The sequence below is a fragment of the Abramis brama genome (assembly GCF_963993115.1).
Source record: "Abramis brama genome assembly, chromosome: 23".
Taxonomy (NCBI): domain Eukaryota; kingdom Metazoa; phylum Chordata; class Actinopteri; order Cypriniformes; family Leuciscidae; genus Abramis; species Abramis brama.
Genome location: NC_139985.1, coordinates 16,509,171 through 16,535,013, shown reverse-complemented (window position 1 = coordinate 16,535,013; position 25,843 = coordinate 16,509,171). Strand labels below are relative to the sequence as shown.

At 37.2% G+C, this 25,843-nt stretch overlaps 1 protein-coding gene across 5 annotated transcripts; it reads left to right on the top strand.

Annotated features, from left to right (window-relative positions):
• Nucleotides 1-25,743, top strand: s100p (S100 calcium binding protein P). 5 transcript variants are annotated; one of them, XM_084100909.1, is made up of 7 exons: nt 10,763-10,985; nt 11,975-12,050; nt 20,688-20,804; nt 21,953-22,123; nt 24,271-24,466; nt 24,868-25,148; nt 25,234-25,743. In XM_084100909.1, the coding sequence occupies exons 1-7, from the start codon at nt 10,910-10,912 to the stop codon at nt 25,316-25,318; spliced, it is 1,002 nt and encodes a 333-aa protein (XP_083957035.1). In that variant the 5' UTR covers nt 10,763-10,909; the 3' UTR covers nt 25,319-25,743. The 5 variants fall into 5 exon arrangements, with proteins under 5 accessions (XP_083957039.1, XP_083957038.1, XP_083957037.1 ...); XM_084100913.1 differs by lacking the exons at nt 10,763-10,985; nt 11,975-12,050 and adding an exon at nt 1-90 and having other exon boundaries at nt 21,950-22,123; XM_084100912.1 differs by lacking the exons at nt 10,763-10,985; nt 11,975-12,050 and adding an exon at nt 17-90.
• The last annotated feature ends 100 nt before the right edge of the window (nt 25,744-25,843 follow it).

The window sequence follows — 25,843 nt, the reverse complement described above, 5'->3', positions numbered from 1 at the left end:
CTTTCCTCTCGGGACTAACACAAAGTGCTCCGTCTGAGAACAACACCGCACTGTAAAAAGACACATGAAAAGACCTATGAGAGAACAGGGGTAAGGTGATTTTTCCCATTCAGTTTTTTCCTCTTTCACTCACTGTCTCTAAAAGTAACTGGCTTTTACGTTTTTTTTTTTTCAATGTTTGATTTGTCACTTTTTTATCTTATGATGCTTTGAATTTTCAAGTCCATCCAGAGGTTATTGCAAGTTGATAGATCATTTCACAAGCTCACCCTTACATATAATCGGATATAGGAAAAAGTGTGCATATTTGGGATGCTGATGGCGGGGAAGGCTCCAAGCTCGGAATTTGGCCCGAACACAGAGTACTCCCCCCATCCCTGGTTGGGATAGGAAATACTTAAGAGTGAGGAGCTGGGGTAGTGGAGGGATGCTAGAAACTAGAGGTAGATTGGCTATGTATATATGCCTCCTCTCGTGCTAATAATGTCACAGTGCCTGGGTTGTGTTCCCTGGGTCACCACTGGATGTCCTCCTTCCCCACGGTGTATGTCACAGTTGAACTACATTTCCCACGATCCTTGTCTCTTCATTGCACTCAGCTGTCCCTTGTCACTCATTATTACACTCAGCCTATTCCCCATTAGTATTGTCATTTACCTGTGTATTTATACCCTGTCTGTTTTAGTATGTTACGGAGTCCTTGTTATATCACTGACACTTCGCAAGTCTCGTCTGTTCTTCGTCTGTTCTTCGTCTGTTCTTGTTCTGTTCCTTGTTTGTTTATTTTGTATCTTTGGACTGCTATTATGGATTTTGACCCCTGCATGGATGACGACGAATTGGATTGCCCTACTAATAAAATTGCTGTTTTTGGATCCACCTGTTTCTCTCCCATTCCTGTATGTGTGGATCGTGACAAATAAAGGTTAATTATATGAACGTGCTCCTCCCAAACTTTTTGAAACAATTTAACCTTTAATAAAACAATATTTTAATTTATATTTCAGTTAATTTGGCTAAATTGAGATATCGGTGATGTAAGAATGAGTCAAAAACATAAATACAAAATAAATAAATAAATAAATAAATAAATCACTGTTTTAACCACACCAGCCCATCACGTCACTTTTAAGGGTTAATGACATGAGAGATGTTTGTGACAGTATGTGCAACTAGAGGTCTCTAACACTAGATGACAGCCTAGTTCAGCAAACCTGAAGATATATTCAGTGTATGGGTGAAAAACAAGATCATTCTGCCTAAATAATCTCCATAAATAATAGTTTACCAAAAAAGATACTATGAAAAAATACATAAGCAACTCTGACTCTGCCAGAAAATAAATACTACATATAAATGAAAATTAATGTATTTTAATATCTCCATAACCTCTTAGTGTTTTACTTTCAGCCTTATTTTATTTCCCTCCAATAGGTAAAATGTCTAAAACTTTATCATAATTCTAGTTTTATATAGTTACAATTTAATTAATTTTTTTTTTTTTTTTTTTTTTTTTTAGGTAAAAGGTGATGTAAAAGTCAACATGAAACAACATGTCAATCACACGAGATCACAGCAATAGCAAACAACAACCATACCATCAAATCATGTCCCGCCCTACATTTTCTTCTTGTTTGACAAGCTGTTTCACTTGGATATAAATCAAAATAGGGAACTTTCACAACTTCCATTTCATGCTGACTTTAATCATCAGTAACAACAAACAGGATGAAGCAAAAAGTAAAACTATAGATTTGAGACAATTAAAGCTGCAGTCGGCAAGATTTTTTTATCATATTCACTGAAACTGACACTATGCTCCGACAGAACAACATAAATCAGCCGGTTAAAAAAAAAAAAAAAAAAAAAAAAAAAAAAACTCGCTTCTACCTCCACCTGGAGCCTGTTATTTGTTTTGCAAAAATCCACCGCTTCTTCTGGTCCAATCAGCGCAGGGCTGAGCGAGATCTGACTGTCAATCACAGTTCATGCACACGCCACAGATCCCCCCCCCCCTCCCTCGCGCACGTTACAATATCACATGCACACGCCTGAAGTTCGCAGGTGTGTTGGATTGTACGAAGCGTGATAGCGGAGAGAAAATCTACTAACAAGCTTCCAATTCGGTTATTGCTATCTATGGGTAGATTAGCCAGGGCAGCCTACCTCCGAGTCTATGGTGTTGATCGATGCTGAAGAGACGGACGCGTTCACATAAAATCTGGTGCACACGCACTGACGAGCACGACCTCGATGGGAGGGTGCTCGCTGGTAGTGGGGGCAGGGTTGCCAGGTGCCAGCAAGGTTTTCCAGCCCAAAACCTCGTCAAAAACCGCGAGAATGCACAAAAAACCGCCCAATTTTTTGTGTGGCTTGTTTCTCGTTTAAACACATTAAAATCATTAACAAGCTTTAAAATTACCCATTTTTCAACTTGGCCTATCCAATTTTAGAAACCAATATTCAATCAAATGAATGCAAAAGTAGGCTACACTGACAGTCAGACTATTCTAGGCTACTATTAAACTATAAGCTTATGTTACGGAAAATAATATGCGATCAACTTAGGCTATCAATGAGTCTGTTAATTGTCAATAAAAGACGCTTGGAACAAAAGCATTCAGTAAGTTACATAACAACATTGAGTGGATATATGGACATAAAAAATAACCCACTTTAACATTTCAATTATTTCAAATAGCAACATGAAACATGCATATTCATTAAGGCTGGGTGAAAAAATCGATTCACCTATAGGCCTATCGCGATTTTTTTATTTTTTTATTACGATTTTAAAAATAGATTTTTTTTATTATTACAGAATATTACCGATAATTGCTTTATTTTGCCCTTGCTTATAGATCAGGTTGACCGGCGTTGACAGAAGTTAGCCACTTTCGTTTCAACAGAGGATCATGTGTCGTTACAGAGATGCACGATTCATCTAACGTTATAAAAGACTGTGATCTCGATTCAAACACCCACGCGATCTTCTTCCATTTCGTCTGTCTATTAAACCTTTGACAAAATCATATCGCAACATTCAAATCTGTGTTGGCGCTGCTGCTGACCCGGAGAGAGTTGTCATGAAACCGCAGTGTCAGTCAGCTAGCTAAGTTTGAAGACCCCGCGGACGCGAATGATCTAGTGTGTTGTTTGAGTGCGAGCGTGACGTGAGGTGAGCTGAAGGTAGTGGGAGGGAGTGTCTGTTGTAAGTTTAGGGGGCACGTCAGCCAGAGCTGTGGTGTGTGTCTGTGTGTGTGTGTGTGTGTGTGTGTGTGTGTGTGAGTGAGTGAGACTGCTGCCTGCTGAACATTGGGTCGCAGGAAGAAGGATCTGAAGTGCCGGTGTTTCGGCAACAAAAACCCGCCGAACTGATCCGAAACCAGCCCAATTTTTATCCACCCGCCCAAACCCATTTTTGCCCGCAAAATAGATTGCAAAACCGCCCAATCTGGCAACCCTGAGTGGGGGAGGGGCAACATGAGTTGTAAACATTAAAAATTTTGGCTAAGTCGACCCAATCTGCCAGACTTGCCGACTGCAGCTTTAAGAAAGAAAATCCTAACATCTGACCTAGAAGACAACTTAATAAAACAAATTCAGAATACTTAAGTACATGTATATTGACAAGCATTTTACGATTTAAAATTCCAATGTAATTTATACTGGTTATCGCATAGCTGAATTGCTCTAGTCTTCAGTGTCACACGATCCTTCAGAAATAATTCTGATATTTGTAACAGTCATCAGCTGGAGTGCCCTTGAGAGCCACCAGAGGGCACTCCACATCAGACTATCACAACTACATTTCCCATATCTCACTGCCCGGACTCATCATCCCTGATTGCATCCACCTGTGTCTCATCACCTTGTTAGTCTCAGCCTATTTAAACCTTGTACACTCATTCATTATCTGCGAAGTCTTGTTATTTGTTTCATCTGCAATTCTGAGCGTTTTCCGTTGTTTTTTCCTTGTTCCTGGTTTTCGATATCTGCCTGTGCCCTGGTTTTCCCGTTCCTGTCTCACCCTCTGGATTTGTTTGTTTGTATGGATTGCATGCCTGTGTATGACCCTTGCCTGGATTTGGATCACGTCTTTGGATTACTCTGTTTAATAAACTGCATTTGGATCCTTTACCTTCGCGTCTCAGAGCAGTTTGTGACAGATATGCTGATTTGCTGCTCAAGAAACATTTCTTATTATTATCTTATTATTGTTGAAAACGTTGTTCTGATGTTTTTTTTCTGCAAACCTTGATACTTTTTTCAGGATTCTTTGATGAATAAAAAGTTCAAAAGAATAGTATTTATTTGAAATAGATGTTTTTTATTGTCACTTTTGATCAATTTAAGTCCTTATGAATGTCCTTATTACAGTGTAATAATCTATTTAAGTACTGAGGAATAATAATTAACTACACAAACTTACTATAGGGTTAGGGATAAGATTGGGCTTTGGTTTTGTTGCATTTAATTATGCATAATTTATAGTTATTACTATAGTAAATACATGTAACGTGTAACAAGGACACTAAAATAAAGTGTTACCTTAATTTCTTTCAGAAAAAAATTATAATGACCCCAAATTTTTGAATGGTAGTGTACTGTTATAATTCCTTTTTTTTTTCTTGATAGATCTTGAAGTACCATGTCAATACTATAGTATTTGAATATGGCAATCATTCAGTACCATGGTATTATAAATCACAGTAGTCTTGCCATCTACTGCATGGTATCACCATGCAAGGGATATTATAATCTACTTACAGAAATGTTCACTTTCAAGACAAGTACTTGATTCTTGGCCATCAGTGTGTCTATGTTCACATACAGACATTAGTTGAGAGAGCAAGTGAGTCTATTGTGCCTGTCACTCTTGTTGCACCAGCAGCTATCTGAAACATTTAGAGCACACAGGCTTACACTCAGGGTTAGCACGTCTCTCTCACTAATAATGCTCCTCACAAATGGGCTTAACCAATAGAACACCTGCAGAAAAGTTTAAACTGCCACCGACAGACACAATCGCCTACTGGGAATGGGATTATCGGCCAGGTAATCCAGAAAGAACAAAGACACCTCAAGGTAAACACAATTTATGTTTGTCAAACGCTTAAAGGAGTTTGGTTCGATTCATGATGCCAGTGCTTTATCTAGGATAAGTTTGACATTTTACTTTCTTTTAACATCTATAAATGGATTTGCTTTAGTGGGCGGCAGTTCCTTTGAGGGGCAATAGTGGTTAGTCGGTTACTGAAAAGGGGGAAGAGAGAGAGAGAGAGAGAGAGAGAGAGAGAGAGAGAGAGAGAGAGAGAGAGAGAGAGAGAGAAATAATGCGCTTGAGTAAACATCCACAGAAATTGTACTTCTAGCCTCGAGACACTGAGGCGTTATCCTCTTCATTTTTAAGCCGTGTCTTGTTTGTTGATCGAACTTTATCGAGTCTTTGAAAACAGACTTGCTTGACTATTACAGCAGACCCTTCGAGCAATCCATGGCTTTTTTCTCTTAATTTAATAAAATTACCATCAGCAAATCCAAACATACTATTTTATCATATAAAACAGATGACTCTATACTGTTACGTTGGTTTATTTGTGTGTAGTTGATCATCCAGCTGTAGCAGCAGGGTATGTGAATTCCTGCCCTGACCTCTTGACCTGTATTTGGTGAAGGCCCACCGACTGACCTTCAGCGAGAGCCCGTAGCCTCTCTGGTGCCGCTGTTTTCAGACACCATATCAGATCCCAAGCCAGCAGGCAGCAAAGCCACGTCCCATTAGCACTTCACACACATGGGAGACAGAGGCGCTCGCTGACGGGTGTGTCAGGGCTCCATCATGCTTTCTAACTGGCTGTGAATCAATGTAACTTTAAAGACAACAGATGCACCATGGGTGTAGATTTGAATTTGGATGACCCTGGCAAAGTTAAGGGACTACTGAATAATACCAATCTAACGATTGTAGTTATATATATAGTGATTAATCAGACAGACAGACAGATAAACAGACTGATTAATATATAGACAGAATTACAGACAGACAGACAGACAGACAGAATGACATATAGAACAATAAATACAATAGAAGGAAACGATAGAATGATAGACACAAAGACAGACAGGCTGAACCGAACATTAAGGCCCCGATATACTCAAGCGAAGATCTTTTTCCTTCTTCATTTAGGGGTAAAACGAAGTTCGAAATAGGTGAGCAGCGATATACTGTTAGCGAACATCCAACGCAGCACCACACTGCTGAGAGCGACGTTTAGATGAATATGTAAATATGTGCTTCCCGCTTTTCTCTCAATAACAAAATAAACACACAACAAAATTGAGAAAACAGCAAGCATGTTTTAATAAAGCATAAGAAAAGCATCTTTTCATAGCAACGTGGATATGTTTGCATGAGCTCTGCAATTCGGCACTCTAATAGTCACGTCACGTTTATTTTTATAGCACTTTATACAATAGATTGCTTAAAATCAAGCAGCTTTACTGTATTACACATGAAAAACAGTGTCAGTGTCTCCTTTCATCAGAAGTACAACTTCAAAGCGGCTCCTCCAGTGTGTTCATGTTTTCACTCGCGGACGTCTGAACTCCACGGATTGAACAGAAGAAATGAACGGGAAAAGATTTCCACGTGAAAGAAGGCGGAGCCTCCGTGCACACCTACCTATTACGTAATCACCAGCCGTAGCTAACTTTTCTGGAAAATACGCCTTGGCAAGCTGTTTCGAACTCCTAAAACAAACTTTTGTTCGAAATTATGTCTTATCAGTTATTTTTTCGATTTCGCTTGAAGTACATCAGGGCCTTTAGAACAAAAGACAGATAGAACCTTGGAAAGATAGACAGACAGAACATTAGAACAAAAGACAGAAGGACAGAACATTAGAACGACAGACAGACAGAACATCAAAAGAACATTAGAAAGACAGAACATAAGAAGGAAAGACAGACAGACAGACAGAACATTAGAACAGACACAACATTAGAACGACAGACAGACAAAACATCTAATGTTCTGTTGTTTTAATGTTCTTTTGAAGGAAAGACAGACAGAAAATTAGAACGATAAACTGACAGAACATTTGAACGACAGACAGAACATTAGAACAACAAACAGAACATAAGAACGACAGAGAGAACATTAGAACTACAGACGGAACATTAGAATGACAGACAGAACATTAGAACTACAGACAGAACATTACAACTACAGAACTACAGGCAGAACATTAGAAATACAGACAGAACATTAGAACGACAGACAGAACATTAGAACTACAGAATTACAGGCAGAACATTAGAACGACAGACAGAACATTAGAACGACAGACAGAACATTAGAACTACAGACAGAACAATAGAATGACAAACAGAACATTAGAACTACAGACAGAACATTAGAACTACAGACAGAACATTACAACTACAGAACTACAGGCAGAACATTAGAAATACAGACAGAACATTAGAACGACAGAACTACAGACAGAACATTAGAAATACAGAAAGAACATTAGAACGACAGACAGAACATTAGAACTACAGACAGAACATTAGAACGACAGACAGAACATTACAACTACAGACAGAACATTACAACTACAGAACTACAGGCAGAACATTAGAAATACAGACAGAACATTAGAACGACAGACAGAACATTACAACTACAGAATTACAGGCAGAACATTAGAAATACAGACAGAACATTAGAACGACAGACAGAACATTAGAACTACAGACAGAACAATAGAATGACAAACAGAACATTAGAACTACAGACAGAACAATAGAATGACAAACAGAACATTAGAACTACAGACAGAACATTAGAACTACAGACAGAACATTACAACTACAGAACTACAGGCAGAACATTAGAAATACAGACAGAACATTAGAACGACAGAACTACAGACAGAACATTAGAAATACAGAAAGAACATTAGAACGACAGACAGAACATTAGAACTACAGACAGAACATTAGAACGACAGACAGAACATTAGAACTACAGACAGAACAAGAACATTAGAACGACAGAGAACATTAGAACTGCAGACAGAACATTAGAACGAAACAGACAGATAACAAAATAATGGATAGAGCGACAGACAGAACAAAGAAAAAACATTGTGCATTTACATAGTTTGATATTAAAATGTCACTCATTCTTTTGCGGAACAGGCTCTCGTGACAAACACACAGTGTGCTGCATCTTCAAGTGGTGCAAACTCACAATATTGTGACCTTACCGTCCTCATCATAATAAAAAGTCACGCTGTGATCAGCTAAGCAAATTTAAATAAGCAGAGCCTTTTATTACAGCCAATGCTTTGTCTGGATGGACACAGGCAGCTTTGAAGTGCCAGCTGATGCCAAGCATCTCTGCTCACACAACACGGCTACTCATTCACACACTTTGTCGGTTTATTTGGTTTGGGGAACATTTGGGGATAAAGTCCATCTGTAAACATCTAAACAAGGTTAAAAAAAAGTTAACTCAAGGTTATTTTCTACAGTCACAGCGACGACAAGGAACTTTGACAAATTACATTGTTTGACCATGCAACATGGGGCTTTCAACATCACAAGCTCAACCGATATTGTTTTGCTTGAAGCTGGCACTGTTATTGAGTTTTAAGCCGTGTAATTTTCCATACCCCAGTGCATTTGCAAGCTCATACGGAGACCCATTGATCAACAGAATGCTATAATTATTTTGACCTTGGGCCAAAATGTTGGAACATAAAAAGCTAAGTGTGTACTCAGTCAGAAATTTCCACCTGACCCAGCCAGGACTTGTCAGTAGAGGTCCATTAGGCATCGACACACTACTCTTTGCAGCATGTATAGCTGGAAGTTTCCAGATTCTGACAGCACCAGAAAGCCCAGCATGACACATAACATACCATGACTTCCAAGAAATCCTCTGGGTTCTTATGAGACAGCAAGTGCACAGGCTCATTTATTCATCTTAGGTTACATGAGGGAGCCGGGGTGTTTCTGGTCCCCTAGAAAAGCACCCTACAACCTGCTCAAAGCAGATGAGCATTCTTTACAACGTATGCACTTTTCGCCTGCCGTTGTTTGTCCAGACATGAGGAGAATTTTTTTTTTATAACAGATGGCTACAAGGTTACCTTCACCCGATGCAATGAAGTGACCTTTACTGGGGTCGAAATGTTTTTGAATGAAGAGTGACTGCTAAAATAAACGGGGCTGTTACGTAACGTAATACAGTCCGGTTGGCTGATGTGAAACAATGAGTTGGTGATGTTATGGAGTGTTTTTTGTTCATACGTGTGGCTGCGACAATAATTCAGAAGGGGTTATGAACCTTTTGTGTGATTGACATAAGCTCATGGTTGTTTACACAAGGTTTTTACACTTTGGCATCTCTCTTTTGGGCCGTTGTGCAGACATATTGAACAGTATTGTAAGGGAGTAACTGTAGTAACATTACAAAAAGTGTAATTAGTCTGTTAGACCACAATTTAGAAATTGTTTTTTTTGTTTCTGTGTTTTTTTTTGTTTTGTTTTTTTGTTTTTGAAAACAATTTTTGTTTTCTATAGAAGAAAGAATGTCATTCAAGTTTGGAACAAAGTGAGGGATATGAAATAATTTAAAATTTTAGGGTGAACTCTCTCTTCTTCTGTTTTGCACTGTCATTTAATGGCTGATCTAAAGGATTGGTCTCACTAAACCAGCTTTTACATTATAAAAACTCTCTAAAGTCCAAATAGGGCCAGAGGACAAACAGGACATTCACTACAGCAGAGAAGAGTTGGATTCTCATTTTAAGATAACATTGGGGTTTTGGCAGCTACATGTACAAAAGTTCTGTACACACAATGTTTCTGGAACTAATGCAAGACTTTGAAAAGCTGTCGACAGTTAAATGTGATGATTCTATTTTAGACTTTAGCTTGATTGTTCAGAAAAAGAGCAAATAGTGGATAAATATGTTTTTTGATTGTAGGCGAACTCTGATTGCATTAATCAGCATGTGTTCTGACACATATAAAATCAGACAATCAAATCTCTGAAACCTGTTAACTGGAAGGTGCACTCAGTATTTTATTATTAAAAGTCCATATTACTTTTAGATAAAAGTAATATAGCTTTGCCATCACAGGAATAAATTACAATTAAATTACATTTTTAATTAAATTTCAAAATATATTAAACTAGAAAAGTTATTTTTATTTGTAATAATATTTCAGAATATTACTGTTTTTACTGTATTTTTGATCAAATAAATGCCATCTTGAAATAAAATTAAATCTTACCAACACCAAAATTTTGAACGGCAGTATACACGCGTATACATACACAAACAAATAAATGAATAAAGCACAAGCTTTTTGCAACATCTATTCGTTTTGAAGCATTTCAGAACAAATATTGATATGTGTTATGAATTATCCAATTAGTAATGATTAAATTGATTACTTAATCAGCATATCACTTAATTCACAGTCCGAGTAATAATGTTTGCATTAATGTTACAATCACATCTGAGTGTACCACTGTAATGGAGTGCAAACAGTAAAACAGATGTCCTATCGGTTCCTGGTTTTGTTCAAATTTAGCAGCATGACTTGTTTCCTGTGCTCTTGATTTATCCCTGTTGTTTAGGTGTCATTACCCTGCGGCTGGGGCTTGAGTGAGTGTGATTAACAGTCTGCTGACTGGATCTCTGACCAGTGGCAGAGCTGGAGGAAAACAGCAAGTTTTACATTCACCAATTGATGGCTGTTGTCGAGAGCACTCCGCTTTCTCACTCGAAATGGTATTGACAAACGGACGGGCTGCGCTCTCCCTGAGTGGCATGTCAATCTCTCACGGCCAGTCAGTCTGCTTTGTTAAATAATCTACTGGCACATGACTGACCTCATGTTATGGCTGATGCTGAATGCGACGGTTGTCATACCTGCCGGGGAAGCCTTTGTGATTTCAGGTATTTCTAAACGCAGCATAGCAGACAAACAGCTTGAAATACAGACGAAGGATTTATAGTCTTGATGTGGAAAAAGGTAATTAGCTTTGGTGCCCACTCGCTCAATGCTGAGCAAATATTTGCAACCTGACCTGAAGCTGATGTCTTTGGTGGTAGGTAGAGTGTGGTGTAGTCATCTATGATGAATTTTATTTGCTAAGCAAGCAGGGAGATCGGAATAAAATACAATGTACAACATGGGCACCATCGTTTCTTCTTGATGTGCAAATTCTGTATGAGAGAATTGATTCATCCATTGATTCATCTATTAACACACTTAAGGTGTGAGAGATAATGTGAGAACATTGTGCATTTAAGAACTTAGCATAAATCACTCATAGGAAAGAGCGATGGTTTTTCTACAAAAAAGAAAAAAATAGCAAAGATTTAAAATATATAGCATGACTGAGCTGACCAGTCGAACAGACTCTCTGATCATTGCAAAACTATTTTGGGCCATTTTCCGTTTTGAAGTTTGATTGACTTTTAAGAAGTCTCTTATGCTCACCACGGCTGCATTTATTTGATGAAAAACGAACAAAACAAAAAAACACAGAAAAAAACAGTAATATTGTGGTATATTATTATAATTTAAAACAATCTGTTTTCTATTTAAATATATATTTTAAAATGTAATTTATTTCTGATGGCAAAGCTGAATTTTTAGCAGCCATTACTCCAGTCTTCACAGTATTTTTAGAGCATTTATTTGAAAAAGGAGCATTTATTTATTTTGAAATAAAAGTATGAAAATGTTTATGGTTACTTTTGATCTATTAATGCATCCTTGCTGAAAAAGAGCTGAAAAAGAGTTTTTTTTACTCCTATTGACCCCAAACATTTGTACGTGTCAGGTTAATGTTCAGTTTGTTGGTGTTTTATGGTACGTTTACACGACAACAATATACTAAAAACTGAAAAGTTTTTCCTTTGTGTTTTTTCGCCTACAGACAACAACGTTGTCAAAATGATCCCTGTTCACACGGATCTGCGAAAACCACTAAAAACGCTGTATTATGCTGCCAGGCAAGTAGATGGCGATGTCACGTTCTAAAGAAACTATGCGACTATAGACTGAACACGTAATGTGCATCACCGTTTTCACAAATTCGAGTTTTTGTACTTTACACTGCGTTTTCAGGCCCCCAAAACATTGTCATGTAAATAACTGATCAAAACCCATAAAAAGTTTTCCGTTTTTAGTTGAGAATGGTGTCATGTAAACGGCCCCTTAGATTTAGTTTTCCCTGCCTGCAGTCCCTTGTTAGTTCCTTTGGTTACTGATTAAGTTATGCACCTGTTTCAGTTTTCTGTTGATTAGCTTCCCCAGCATATTTAAAGTCCTGAGTTTGGTTCTGTTCTTTGTCATCATTGCCTTAAACGTACAGTTCAATAGTGTATGTTAAAATATATAACCAATTAAATAATCAAATTAAAAAATGATCTTATAATTATAACTTTTGATTCAAAAAGTGAATGTAAAAAAGGAAAGTTAAAACCTTAAGCAATAATTATTAGAAAAAGGTCAATAATTGGGATTCAGTAATTCATTAAATGCATAGCAACATTATAAGCGTACAGTATAAACAATAGATAATCACTTTGAAAAAATATATATATTTCCAATATTGACCGATAAACTCTAATATCACTTGGCAATAAATCTACAATCTAGTTTTGGCCAACAATAGAAAGTTGAACATCTGTGTTTAACTCTGGGTCCATGTTGGTAAAATTATTTAAAGACCTGTAAATATATTTAAGGACCTCCTTAATAAAAGGCATGTTCAAATAATTACACTTATCACAATGTTCATCTAAATTCTGCTCTTCTTGAATCAGGATCCTAAAATAGCATCCAGCTGGTGTCACACTTGAAATACCACGTTCCTGAAGTGAGTAAGGCAGTTACTTGGATGTGTTTACTGGGGTAATAAATGTTATCATCTAGACACCATCTTTTCAACACGCAGCTCTGCAAATGACCCATTTGCCCTGTTGTGACACGCAATAACAATGAACCCAAGTGAAGACACCGTTTCTATTTTGTTCTTTCAACCTCAACCACACTTCTCAACCAATATTTACAACCCAACAGAGAGTTCAGCAGAACTCGCTCGTCAAACACGCCCACCGGCACCGGATTCCAGACCCCCCTCCTTCTTCCCACTCATACTTTTAAAGCTAATTGTGGCGGCGATGGCTGTAAATTTTGCACAGTAAAATGTGAAGCATGTCTCTGTATTGCTGTGGTGATGTCAGACTCCAGCTGCTGTGGAGCCTTGAAAGAGACGCTGACCTTCTAACACCAAAGTCTTCAGGATACGCACCCGGTTCATACACAAGGCTTGTTCAAATTTCAACGCTAACACACCTAATACTGAAAAGTGCATTGAACTGACATGTTCCCTATCAGTAGAGAAATATTCTACTGTATGAGCCTTACATTCATGTACTGTTGGCCATTTGATGACTTAAGTGGCACCTCCTATTCAGATCAGATTCAGTGTGATGATCAAAACATAGATGGAGTAGATCAACACCCTCAAAACTTCACAGTCCTGTAGCTCGTTCTGGGTCGACATTTCGTTCAGTAACATTAGGCAGATTTATATGCTGTTCAATGTTGGTGATCACGTTATTTTACATATTTTGCATATGATTGCCTATGGTATTGCTTGTTTCGGTATCTTGATCAGGATATTCTTCAGTAATCTTTCAGAAGATGCCTAATAGCGCCCCCTACCATATAACAGTGAAAACACAGAAAGCCAGAAAATTCAATCAATGGTGAGGAAAGAGTTAAAGAGTTGAGGAATCGACTCCCCATTAGTCATTCACTTAAAGTTTCCAGCCAACTGGCTGATAATAGATTTATTCACTTGCCACGTCAAATTTAACTCCCGTTTGGCATTGATGGGTGTTCATTTTGGACGCTTAATACAGCAATTGCACAGCAGAGACATCCAAATCATATTCACGGTCTCTCTGAGACAATCAGCATGAACATCTACAGAATCAATTTCTGGAACTCTTTATTAGACTTGAAGCTCTGGGATTTTAGAGCTTCTGACGATCTATGATGAGGGTTGAATGTACAATTAAAACTACAACTGTGGCCGTTATCCAGTCATTAGCCGCTTTCCGACCGGAGGAACCTTTTCACAGTTCCTAGAACTATTGGCTAAAGTACCCGGATGTCGGCGTGTTCGCACCGCAGGAACTAGGAACGATTTTAGTTCTAGGAACTCCATTTGTAGGAACTAATTTAGGTCCTACTTCAGAGTAGGGTCTAAACCAGCACTATAGGAACTATCCGTGACGTTAGTGTACGCTGATTGACCGAATGCACGCGGAACACCAGAACCCGCCATTTTTAAAACAGCTAGAATGTAAACACACAGATTATAGCCTATATATTTACTCCATAAACTAACTATACAAACATGGAAAACAGTGATAGATGGGTCTCTAAACCTTTATGCTGAAGAGAAAATCCAACGCAACTTTGAGGGGACCAAGCCAAACATGATTGTTTATCTGCCCAGCTAGCAACACTGGACATCAACCACACGGCATAGGCTAATAACCTTTTTTCATATACTGTCTACTTTCTATAACAGTTCTATCTAATAAGATATTAAACAGTACTGTTAGACAGATCGCTAACTAATAAACACAGAGAATGCAAGCATTGTTTGTTCTGGTGTTCTCAGCGCCGCCAAAATAAAGGTCCGTCGCGCCGTCAAAATAAAAGTCACCGTGCTTGCGTCACTCCCTTACCCCTCCTACCAGTTCCTATGGCCACTTGGCCAGTGCGAACGCAAACAGCAAAACCGAGTTTGGGGGAGAGTAGTTCTTAGAACTGTTTAGAAGTGGACAGTTCCTAGAACTAAGTTCCTGTAACTACTTGGTCGGAAAGCGGCTAATTATGCGATGTGTCATGCCAGAAGATCCAATACTAATTTCTGAGAAAGGCACTCTCCAAATAAACCTTATTTGCCCCTGAACAGTTTTATTGACCCCATATAAAACATCTTTATATCCCTGGTAGTTCTTAATGTAAATGGTGAGGGATTTCCTCAGGAGCCATTTACATGTAGTAAATTATTCATTCAGCTTTATAAATAGACTTGGGTGCTTTGGATAGTCACCAAATCTTGTTTTAGCAAGCAACACTTGTTTCCATAAAGCCTAGGTTTTTTGGATTCAGTTCACATATTTATGTCATAAACTTACACAGTTTGAAGAGTAACGTGATGTTGTTCATTTTTTAGTTGGCTTCATCAATCACTCGTCGCTATCCCTGACTATCTCTCCAGTTTGTCTGCATGCATTCGCATCTGCTGTGCAAAGTAAAGCATATTTATATTCCACCGTTCGAATTCTGGCCAGCAGCATTGAAACATTCCAAAATAAAAATCTCATTAGAGTAATAGACTTGAAAATGCTCCATTAAAAGATAATTATGTTTGCTTGATGAGAGCAGTAAATTAGCTTAAACAGTTGTCAAGATCTGAAACAATAACTGAATGGAGTTTTCAGCACAAACAGAGATCTATCCGACCCTGTAAATGGCCAATGATTAACCAGCCGTGATTTTTTGACGTTTGGGTCGCAATCCTTCAACCTAATTAAGTTTCTAAACATCAACACATAAGAATGTGACTGATTTGCTAACTTTAAAATGTGTTTGATCCCTCCCAGAATGCACCATTAAAATACATTTGATTGTATTTTATAATATAAGTCATTATCGCAAAAATAACCCCAATAAGTGTGATCAGGACCCATACAAATCTGCCAAGCAACAAGAAAATTGCAGTGATATTACAGTAATATAATACTTCAGTCCAGCAATCGATATCTGAGACGCAAGAAGGCACCAGCTGCGTTTATATGAAACAAGAGAGAGTGAGTTGGCAGAGTGATATGAGAGAAATGAGCCAGTTTCAGTTGTCTGCATGAATGTTTACATTTACATTTATGCATTTGGCAGAAGCTTTTATGCAAAGCAACTTATATTGCATTTCAAGGTACACATTTACATTCTTTTCAGTTCTTGCTATTCCTGGGAATTGAACCCATGCCATTGACGTTGCAAGCGTCAACGCTCTACTGTTTGAGCTACAGGAAAGAATGGACTGATATACAGCATTGCCATGAATGAAGGTGAATATTTGGAAATATAGGAGTTTATACAAATACACATTTAGCTTGATATTATTTCATACCTTGTAATCCAGGTGAAAATACTCTATATTAGTTTACGTTATTATTGTCTTTTTTAACTGTCTAATTGTTATCTTAATTCAACAAAATGATGGCATATCTACATGGGCTTGATGACTGACACATTGTTTCAGTCAGCTCTGAACATTTAATTTAGCTTGTCTTTAACCTTATCGGTGACGTTGTCCTTTGGAGTTTACCTCTGTTTTTGTCATTAGAGCCATAATTTCATGCAACATTAGGTGTGTAATTGTGTGTTAAATAACAAGGGTGAACAGAGATCATATTGCTAATGAATGCAACATGGAGAATGATCCACAACACACACAAAAGCAACTTGGACAGTAACGCTCATTCTCTTAATGCTAATGAAGGAAATTACATCCTATTCCATCTTAAAGACTTAGAAATAACTGTTTGAAACGCATTTGTAAAATGTAAAATGTTTGCTATAAATGGAAGAAAGCAATTGAATAAAGTGCTTCAATTCTGGTTTTAGTTGTAGTTGTTTAGCACTGAGACACCTGGGCTTCATCCAGGCAGTTGTGGAGTGAAAGAGCAATAATTATTTTTCATTTTCATGTGTCAAGCCTCCAGAAGGCAGCATTAGCATGTCATTTAGCTAAAGACAGAGGAGCATCCCACCCTCAAACAACACATTCACATATTGCTCTACCATGCTAAATGGTTTAAAAATATCATCTCATAAAATATAAAGATCCTTAAATGTGTCGCACGGACTTGAATAAGTGATTCTAATCTAAGCTAATACATTATCAAACCAATTAATAAATAACTACTAAAAAACTACAATTATGTTTGTAAACTAAATATAATTGAGATGAAAAGCAGTAATAAATAGCAGTGTTTAACAAAAATTTGTTTTGCTATAAAACTTAATTCCTCAAAGGCACCTGAATCAGTGAATCACTTTCTGAACAAACTGCTTCATTAGTGAACCAACTAAAAAACTGGAATAATTCTTGTAAACAATTTAATTGAGATGAAAACAGTAAAAAAAACAGCAACTATTAACTAAATATTTTTGCTATAAAAAACAAAAACAAAACTAAAAGCTGCAATGGCACCTGATTCAGTGAATCATTTTTCTCATTTCACTGATTCACTAACGAACCAATTTATAAATGACTAAAAAAACGATGAATCTCTTTTAATTGAGATTAAAACAGTTACAAATAGCAATGTTTAACTAATATTTTGCTATAAAGCGCTAATGCTTGATTCAGTGAATCATTTCCTAAACAGATTCCTAAAAATACAACTAAAATTCAATGAAACAGTTGAAAACAGTCATAAATAGCAGTGTTTGACTAAATATTGCTCTGCAAAAAAGATAAATAAAAAGCAGCACAGGGACTTTGGGAAATCAGTAAATCATTTTCTGAGCAAACAGATTCACTATAGCATAAGAACCTGTTAGATTATTTCTTTAGCTTGTTTGTCTGTGAAACTCCACATACAATAATAATAATAATAATAATAATATATATATTTTTTAAATGCTACATTGCTATTGGTAGTAGTTTGTTACTAGACAAACTTATGCTTTGAAAACCGGTAAACTAACATACTGAAAAATCCCTACGTTTAGTTATTTGCTCTCCAACACTGCTTGAGCCAGTCTGTTCTTCATGATTTTATTCCAAACAAACTAATGTGGAGTATCAACAATGCCTCATAAATCACTGCAGTGACAATATGGGTTTAGTAAATCCCATCATGCGTGGACACATTGGATGAACATTCCAGCTGTTTTGAGTGAATGCCAGATGTCTGTGTTTTTTGCAACAAAAAAGGCCCCTGTAAGGCGTTATTTACCCAGCTAAGGTGACTGGAAGGGCAAATACCAACAACTGTCCAGGACATACCAAGCTTTTTAAAGACAGCCATATGAAAAATACTGTGTGTGGTTCTCCTAGTGCCATTTTGCCCTGGGATTTTTTGGCAGGTGTTTTATTGGGTGAGGTGGGGACAATGGGTTCCCTTGGGTCAGTGTTTCCTGTCTACCTCAGTCTCATATCTAGTTCATCATCCTGTGAGCCGCCTCACTCAGCATAGGAAAGAGAGTCAACATGCACAAATATGATATGTGGCATATTCCCATCATTGACGTTTACAGCTCTCCACTGCAGGGCAGAGATTTGCTCACTCTTGCTTTTCAGACTTTCATTTGAGATAAAATGTTGCAGTGCACCTTCGAGGGCAGGTCAGGCAGAGAGTGGAAATTGCTCAGTCAGTCAAGCCGAGCGCTAATAAAACATACCACAATTTACCGTGGTACTACAATTTGTTTTGACGTGGTAAGTTTTGACATTCTCATGTTTTAGTAGGCTACAAAGGAACAATTCAGTAAAACGTGATCAATTTCTTAATTAATTTACAAAGTAAGTAAATGTTTCAATGTGCTTGCGTGACCTGTTGAAATACATCAGTGAATTATTAAATGCAGGGTTCGTACAGATACTGTAAAATGAAATTCCAGGACTTTCAAGGACTTTGAGCTCTACTTTTTTGGTTTTCAAGGACTTCAATCATAGATATCACTTTTTAAAACAAAATTTTGATTATCTTTCAAATTCTAAAAAAGATAAACAGATAAATAAAATACCAATAAAACAAAGTGCAGCACATGCAAAGTATGCAATGACTGTGGCACCATTAACCATTTAATGGTTAACCATACTATGACAAAGATATCGCTTATTCAAACTGATTTTTTTATATTTTTATATGATTGACCTGATGAATGAAAGCTGTATCATATACTTGGATATTTATAAGCAATATCACATTCGTAGTCATGCAAAATGTCTTTATATCTTAATCAGATGTTCTATTTGCATGAAAATATAGTTTCATAGAAAAACTTTTCAAGTACCTCTTCATAAATATAGCTGTTGTCAAGGTTTTTGCAGGACTTCAATTTCAAAAAGTCAATTTCAAGCACTTCAAGTACTTTAAGCACCTTGTACGAACCCTGTAAATGTAGTTTTAAAAGTTTTATTTTTAAATAATTTGATCACACTAATGTGGTCACAATATTGACAAAGTAAATCAATCCACATAATAGAAAACTAGACTATTTCACTGTTCCCATTTAGACCCGTCTAAAAATCCACCTTTTCTGTCGTTTTACCTCGTGTAATAATCTAAAATACTGGCTAGTTCTGTACAGTGCAAAGCACACTTCATGCACTGCCTTCACTGTAATATTTCACTAAGCACTTATATGATAAATAATTAGCCAAGATTAAATGTTATGATAATATATTACTATTATTATTATTACTACCCGTAATTTATTTCATTGTTTTATCTTCATTTACAAGTAAAAATGTTTTACAAAACAACATGAACACAGTAAGTAAAAAAGTAAAAGAAGTTTTGCTTTTTGCGCAATTGATGATTTTAAAGAATAAGTTGTCCAAAATTTAAGATCCTGAAGAATTGTCAAGCAGCTGCACTCATATATAATGCTTTCAAAGGCTGCATGTATTTGATCAAAAATACAGTAAAAACAGACATACAGTGAAACTCTCCTTGTGCTCCAAAAAAATGCACATATGGGTTTGGAGCGACATGAGGCTGAGGAAACATAATTTGATCTTTTGAGTGAATTAACACTTTAATGCTTAAAAATAAATAGTGACTAGCACAATATCCCACAATCCCAAGCTGTGCTGGACTATAACATCAGCTCTTTGAATCACATTTATATTTCCAGTTAAACGCTTGTTAGACTCTGGGTGCATTCAACGACACACATGAGCCATGTACTGGATAGCATGAGGGCAGGAGTGTGCAGTCAGTCAGTCAGTCACAGACGTGTGGCCCAAAACACCTGTGTCACCTTGATGCTACAGGACTCTCCATCAACACCAATCATCAACAGGGAGCAGGGGAGGAGGCGGCTTTGAACACCACTGCCTCTCCCATTCCTCGCTCTCTCACTCACTCTCTCCACCATGGCAGGAGGAAGGGATCAATGCCGTGAATGGTCCTCCTCTCCTTGCTCACTACTCTCATTATTATAGCCCATGAATAGTCAATAACAAAACAACAGGCAGGCAATGAAGGAGAAGATGCTTAGTTCAATGCCTGGTGTGAGTTATTTTTATGGAGAACTGGTTCTAACCATGTGAGACGGACTTATTTTGTTGCGGAGGATTATAGAAACTTACTTTTCCTCTATTTGGACTTACTATGTTTATCAACAACCATGGAGCCATTGGTTTAATACTGCAGTTGTAAAATTTCACCAACCTGTGAGGAGCTAAAACTCAGTGGGGGAGCCAGAACATTCTCTGAAGGCTGTGTTATAAATATAAGACCCAGCTTTTCGTTCAGGAACAGTGTGCAGACGAACCGGTGTGGAGGGAATGGTCAACTAAGAGTGTGTTTCTCCGTCAGGTCGTCCCTGCAGTCTTTTGCGAGTGCTTCAGAGAGAGCTGCACACAGTGGAATAGCTGGGAGAATGTTTCTGTGGGCTGGAAGCAAAGGAGCTCAAGGATCTGGAAGTGAGAGAAGGTAAAATACAATGACTCAACTAACTAACTAAACCACATGTGACAACACTATGCTAACCTTTAATTATCTAGAGTCTATATGAGGATGGTGCATGTTTGATTTCATGTTGATTTTAAGTACAGAGTGAAAAATATTAGAAAAATAATTAGAAAAAAACTGATTATAAATGTATATTATAATATATTATATTATAAATAAATAATTGTATTTATTTAAAAATGTGTAGATATTAAATTATTTCATTTTACAGCCGATAACTGATAAATGGCAGAAATAAAAATGTGTCTAAAAAAAGTTTAAAAATAAAACTAAAACCTAAAGTCAATTGTTTAAAATGCTACAAGTGTTACTTAAATATTAACTGTAAGTGAATAATGGATGTAGTTACAAAAGCAATATAAATGAAAAAAACATTAAAAAATTTAACATGCACAATTAAATATCCAATAGTGACTGATTCATTTACAACAACAGCAACAATTTATTAAACAACAACTAATATCGGCCAACAACTGCATCCCTAGAAAATGTGCAACGTTTTCTGAATAAAAATTATTCTCATTTAGAACCTATACATCATAGTTTATTTAATGCAAAGAAATTCACTCACCATTATTTGCTGTTTTTATTACGTCTAACTTCTGTTTTGCACTGATTTAGCAGTTTAATGTAGTGTCAGAAAACATACATTTTAATAATCTAACTAATCTTGGATTCTGATGTAAACTAATGACAGGAAGTGGGTTATTATGACTTTGTAATGCTTTTGACGACTGTACTCACAGTAATTATCAAAAGGTCACTGATAAAGATAGACAGGTTAGACAGCTTGCCTTCACACCCATGCATAATCTTCAAAAGCAATATGACCTGCTGTCAAAATATGATTAAAAAATCATGAACTAAATATTTGGAAAGGAACTAAATATGCATATGTAATAGGACAGTAGCACGTATCTGTGTCATGGGCTAGGTTTCTGAACCAAACCTAATTCATTCTGGCCCTCCAACCTTTTTTAAGTGATAAGGACTGTTAAAATGATTCTTGAAGCAATATTTTGTTATATTAGGGTTGGCACACACCAGGTCTTCATTAATCCATGTGTATTTGTGTGTCTTGGGACTCTTATGTTATGTCATTTAAGCAGGACCATTTATCAGAAGATTCGCGGGTATGATATTTTGGAGAAGAGGAGGACGGTGACAGCGCTGAAGGCTGGAGAGGACAGAGCCATTCTCTTAGGCCTCAGCATGATCCTTTGCTCTGCCATGATGTACTTTGTGTTGGGCATCACAATGGTGCGCTCTTACTCAGACAGGTAAAAATGCCCAGACACCCTCACAGGAACAAAACTGTACAAAAGTACATTGAAACCACAGAACTAAAAGGTACACTCATTAATGTATCCCCATTCAAAAGTTGTGTTAAAATGAATAGTAATTGAGTAATAAGTTTAAATTCATAATTTAACAGTAACTAAACTTTTGAAGAAAAAAAAAAAAAACACTGAGTACACCTTTAAACAATCAAATTGAAAGAATAAATATATTAATGTTCTTCAATGTCGTCATCGCTTTAAAAAACATTTGAAATTTATTTAAGTGCAATGTATTCCTTAAAATCTTTTCTATTGTATTCTATTCCATTCTAATTAGTGTTATTCTATTCTATATGTGAACGTTTTTTTTTTTTTTTTTTTTTTTCAGGTGGTTCTTAAGTCTTCTACTAAATTCTATTTTTAATTGGATTGTTTTCTTTTTTCTAAATGCTTGTGATTGCAGTTGTTTCTTATTTATCATTTTCTACTGTATTCTATTTAATTTGCACAGTTCTATTTTAATGATTTTTGTTCTGTTCTGTTTATGACAAACATCTAACCAAAAGCATTCACATTGTCTTTATTCTATATTAATACCTACTCTATTTGATTTTGCTGTGTTCTGCTCGTGAATGCTTTTCATTTCTTCTTTAGAACCTTTTCACTTTTCTGAGATTGGGGCACAGATGTGAACTACAGCAGGGTAAAATTCTATACAGCTTATATTATTTTTGCATTATAATAGGCTTAAACAGAAAAATTCTAAAAATATATATTATATAAAATGGTTTCATTTTATTTTGATGGTCCCTTTACCATTTTGTTGACTATAAGTAAAGTTGCACCTACATGTCTACTAACTCTCATTAGAGTGTTAGTAGAGTATTAGTAGACTGGTAGGGTTAGGGTTAGAATAAGTTGACATGTAGTTGCAAAGTTACTTCTAATCAGTAGAACGTCTGTTGGAGGACCATAAAAATAAAGAGTTAGCAGATATTAAGCAGACAGTCCACTAATACTCTGATGAGAGTTAGATGACAGGTAGTTGTGAAGTTACTTTCAACAGATTGTTCAAAAGGGATCATCAAAATAAAGTGTTACCAAAATTAACAGTAAGTCCATCAATAATTGCACCCTCGTAGCAGTGTTCAAACGTTTTTTTTTTGTAATTTAATGTCAGGATATTATAACAAAGTACAATGTTATAAAATGTACATTAAATACAAAAAAGTTTTTGCTAGATTTGTTAATTGCTGTGTAAATGGGTCAGCAGCACAGTCTCCGAAAAGGGTTCATTCTATTATGAACAGAGGCATTTTTTCAGCATAATTCATATTGTTTTCCTCAGCTGGTTATGAAATGTTGACCATCAACGTGTAAAACACTAATTCTACTGTCCACACTGATACCACGCATTAACAGATCCCATCCTTGATTGACCGTAAATCGCAGATTGGCTAACATTACAGCTTAATATTCCAAATACCACTGACCTACGATAGATTGCACACAGATAAGAGCTGGCATACACTGCAGTCTAAGGCAATTAGAGGCAGCTGAGCCTTTGGAACAGCCAAAGAACACAAGGCCTGTTATTCATAGAGTAGGAGACAAGAGCCCTGGCACAAAGACAACCACTAACATGCAATTGGCCACCACATCAGAGGACCAAATTCAGCCAAATCACCAATATGTACCCTAGTGCATATGAAAGGTGTCCCTGATGTTCAAATATTGTGCTTAATGTGGAACAGCTAAATATAAAAGCAGCTTTAATTACAGAACTTGTTGCAAAGGGCAGTTTATATTAAAAACTTTGACAACTGTGTCCATTTTAGTAGCATTTCTGTCTGGAAATATTGCCTGCTTTGATTTCATGGTGACTTTAACTCAGATATGCCCTTTAACAACTCACTTTTCACCGGTCACAACTCTCCACGGGTTAAGGTTCACATTAAGTCAAGTGTTCTCCTGGAGATCTACCTCCCTTTCCATTTCATTTCAACTGTAATCAAACACACTTGAACTAGCTTCGAACATTTGAAGACATCCTGTCTTGGCACATCCTGTGTGATAAATGCATTTTATGCAATTACAAATGATTTCTTAATTTTTTTCCACTTCTGTCCATATTTTTTCTCTCTCAGCGTTTGGACAGAGGAGTCAAACTGCACAGTACTGAACTCCGGTATAGTTGCTGAGATTAACTGCAGCTACAGTTGCGGCTCAGAGTGCCGGAAGAGCTCCAGGTATCCCTGTCTTCAGGTATACGTCAGTCTGAACTCCACTGGGAAAGTTCTCCGACTGTCATACAACGAGGAGGCCTATGAGGCCAACCCTGAGGTACAGCACCTCTAGTCAAATGCATTAACTATAGGGATATATCACATTAACCTGCATGGGCAGTTCTTCTGTGACACTATGATGTAAAAGCACACATTTGTCTTAAGTATCTATTTACCTAATTTGAATTAAATTATTTTTATTGGCGTAACCCAATGTGGTAAGGCTGCTTGTCCTTGAATAAAACCAGTTTATTTAGATTAAGTTACCACATAATGTTTAGGTTACTCGAACAAAACATTGTGTACAGGGTAAAATGATCAAATCACAATTTGTCCCTAAGAAGATGTGACGGTGTACTTTCTGAGCCTGATAAATGACCGCTATGCAGTGTAGTACACAAATTGAACTGGGCTGAACTGAATTCTTTCAAGTAAATGCATTTCCTTCTTTCCCATCAGTGTTTTTACATCCCAAAGTGCCGCAAGGATCACCAGCTGATGCACACTATTGTGATGAACATCTCCGAGCGACTGAAGACACACACACAGGTTTTGTGTTACTACGACCCCTCAGAGCAGCAGGACAGCGTCCTCCTGACACGTCTCTATGGCCGCGGGGCCATCATTAGCTCCCTCCTCTGGCCCACGTGCACGCTGGTGGGGGGCACGCTCATCATCGGAATGGTCAAGCTCACTCAGTACCTGTCCTTCTTGTGCGAGCAGATCGGCCGCATTAAAAGGTGAGACTGACGGTGTGCAGACGGATACCTCAGACCAGTGAGGCCGGTGCTTTTGAGAGAGATCTAATCGCTGTGTTCCTTGCAGGATGGGGCTCTACCCCCTAACGAGAGCTTCTCACATCAAGGTCTGCACTCGGAAGTTTAATGGCGGCATCCAGGATGGGGTTTGAATGTGAATGGAGAAGGCAATGTGTGAATTCGTCAATGGACCTGTTTTCTACCATTCTGTATACAGCAACAAAGTGTTTTCGCTTTCATGTGCTCTTCCTCTGATGCTCCATCCGCCTTGTTAACCTTTCCTGGTTGTGTTGACAAGGCTGAAGTAATGTTGTGAATGAGAACTTCCTGTAACATTGAGAGATCAATAGAGCCCCTAGTGGTCGTATTTGGAGCTTCCTACAATCAGACTGGGTCAAGTCCAATCCTGATGCTCAAGGGTCAAAATACACAGTCATGTTGTGGGGTCTCGGTTACACTTTCTGACCACCGGATCACAGAGACTCCATTCCAAGATGCTACTGTGTAGTGATATGTCTCAACCATCTGACACTTATGTAATTTCAGAAATTAAAAGTAGTATACACTACTTCCTTCAGCGGAGACTGCTGTCATTTATGGCTCTTTGACAAACACCTGTGGAGCAACTCAAAACCAAAGCTCATTTGTTGATTGTTACTATACTGTATCTCTTAAAG

What these genes read in the sequence shown, in the direction of transcription:
- s100p (XM_084100909.1), top strand. Translation starts at nt 10,910, where the DNA reads ATGACTGACCTCATGTTATGGCTGATGCTGAATGCGACGGTTGTCATA. An exon ending in GTGCGCTCTTACTCAGACAG is followed by an intron (nt 22,124 to 24,270) that starts GTAAAAATGCCC and finishes TTTCTCTCTCAG; the next exon opens with CGTTTGGACAGAGGAGTCAA. An exon ending in CCTATGAGGCCAACCCTGAG is followed by an intron (nt 24,467 to 24,867) that starts GTACAGCACCTC and finishes CTTTCCCATCAG; the next exon opens with TGTTTTTACATCCCAAAGTG.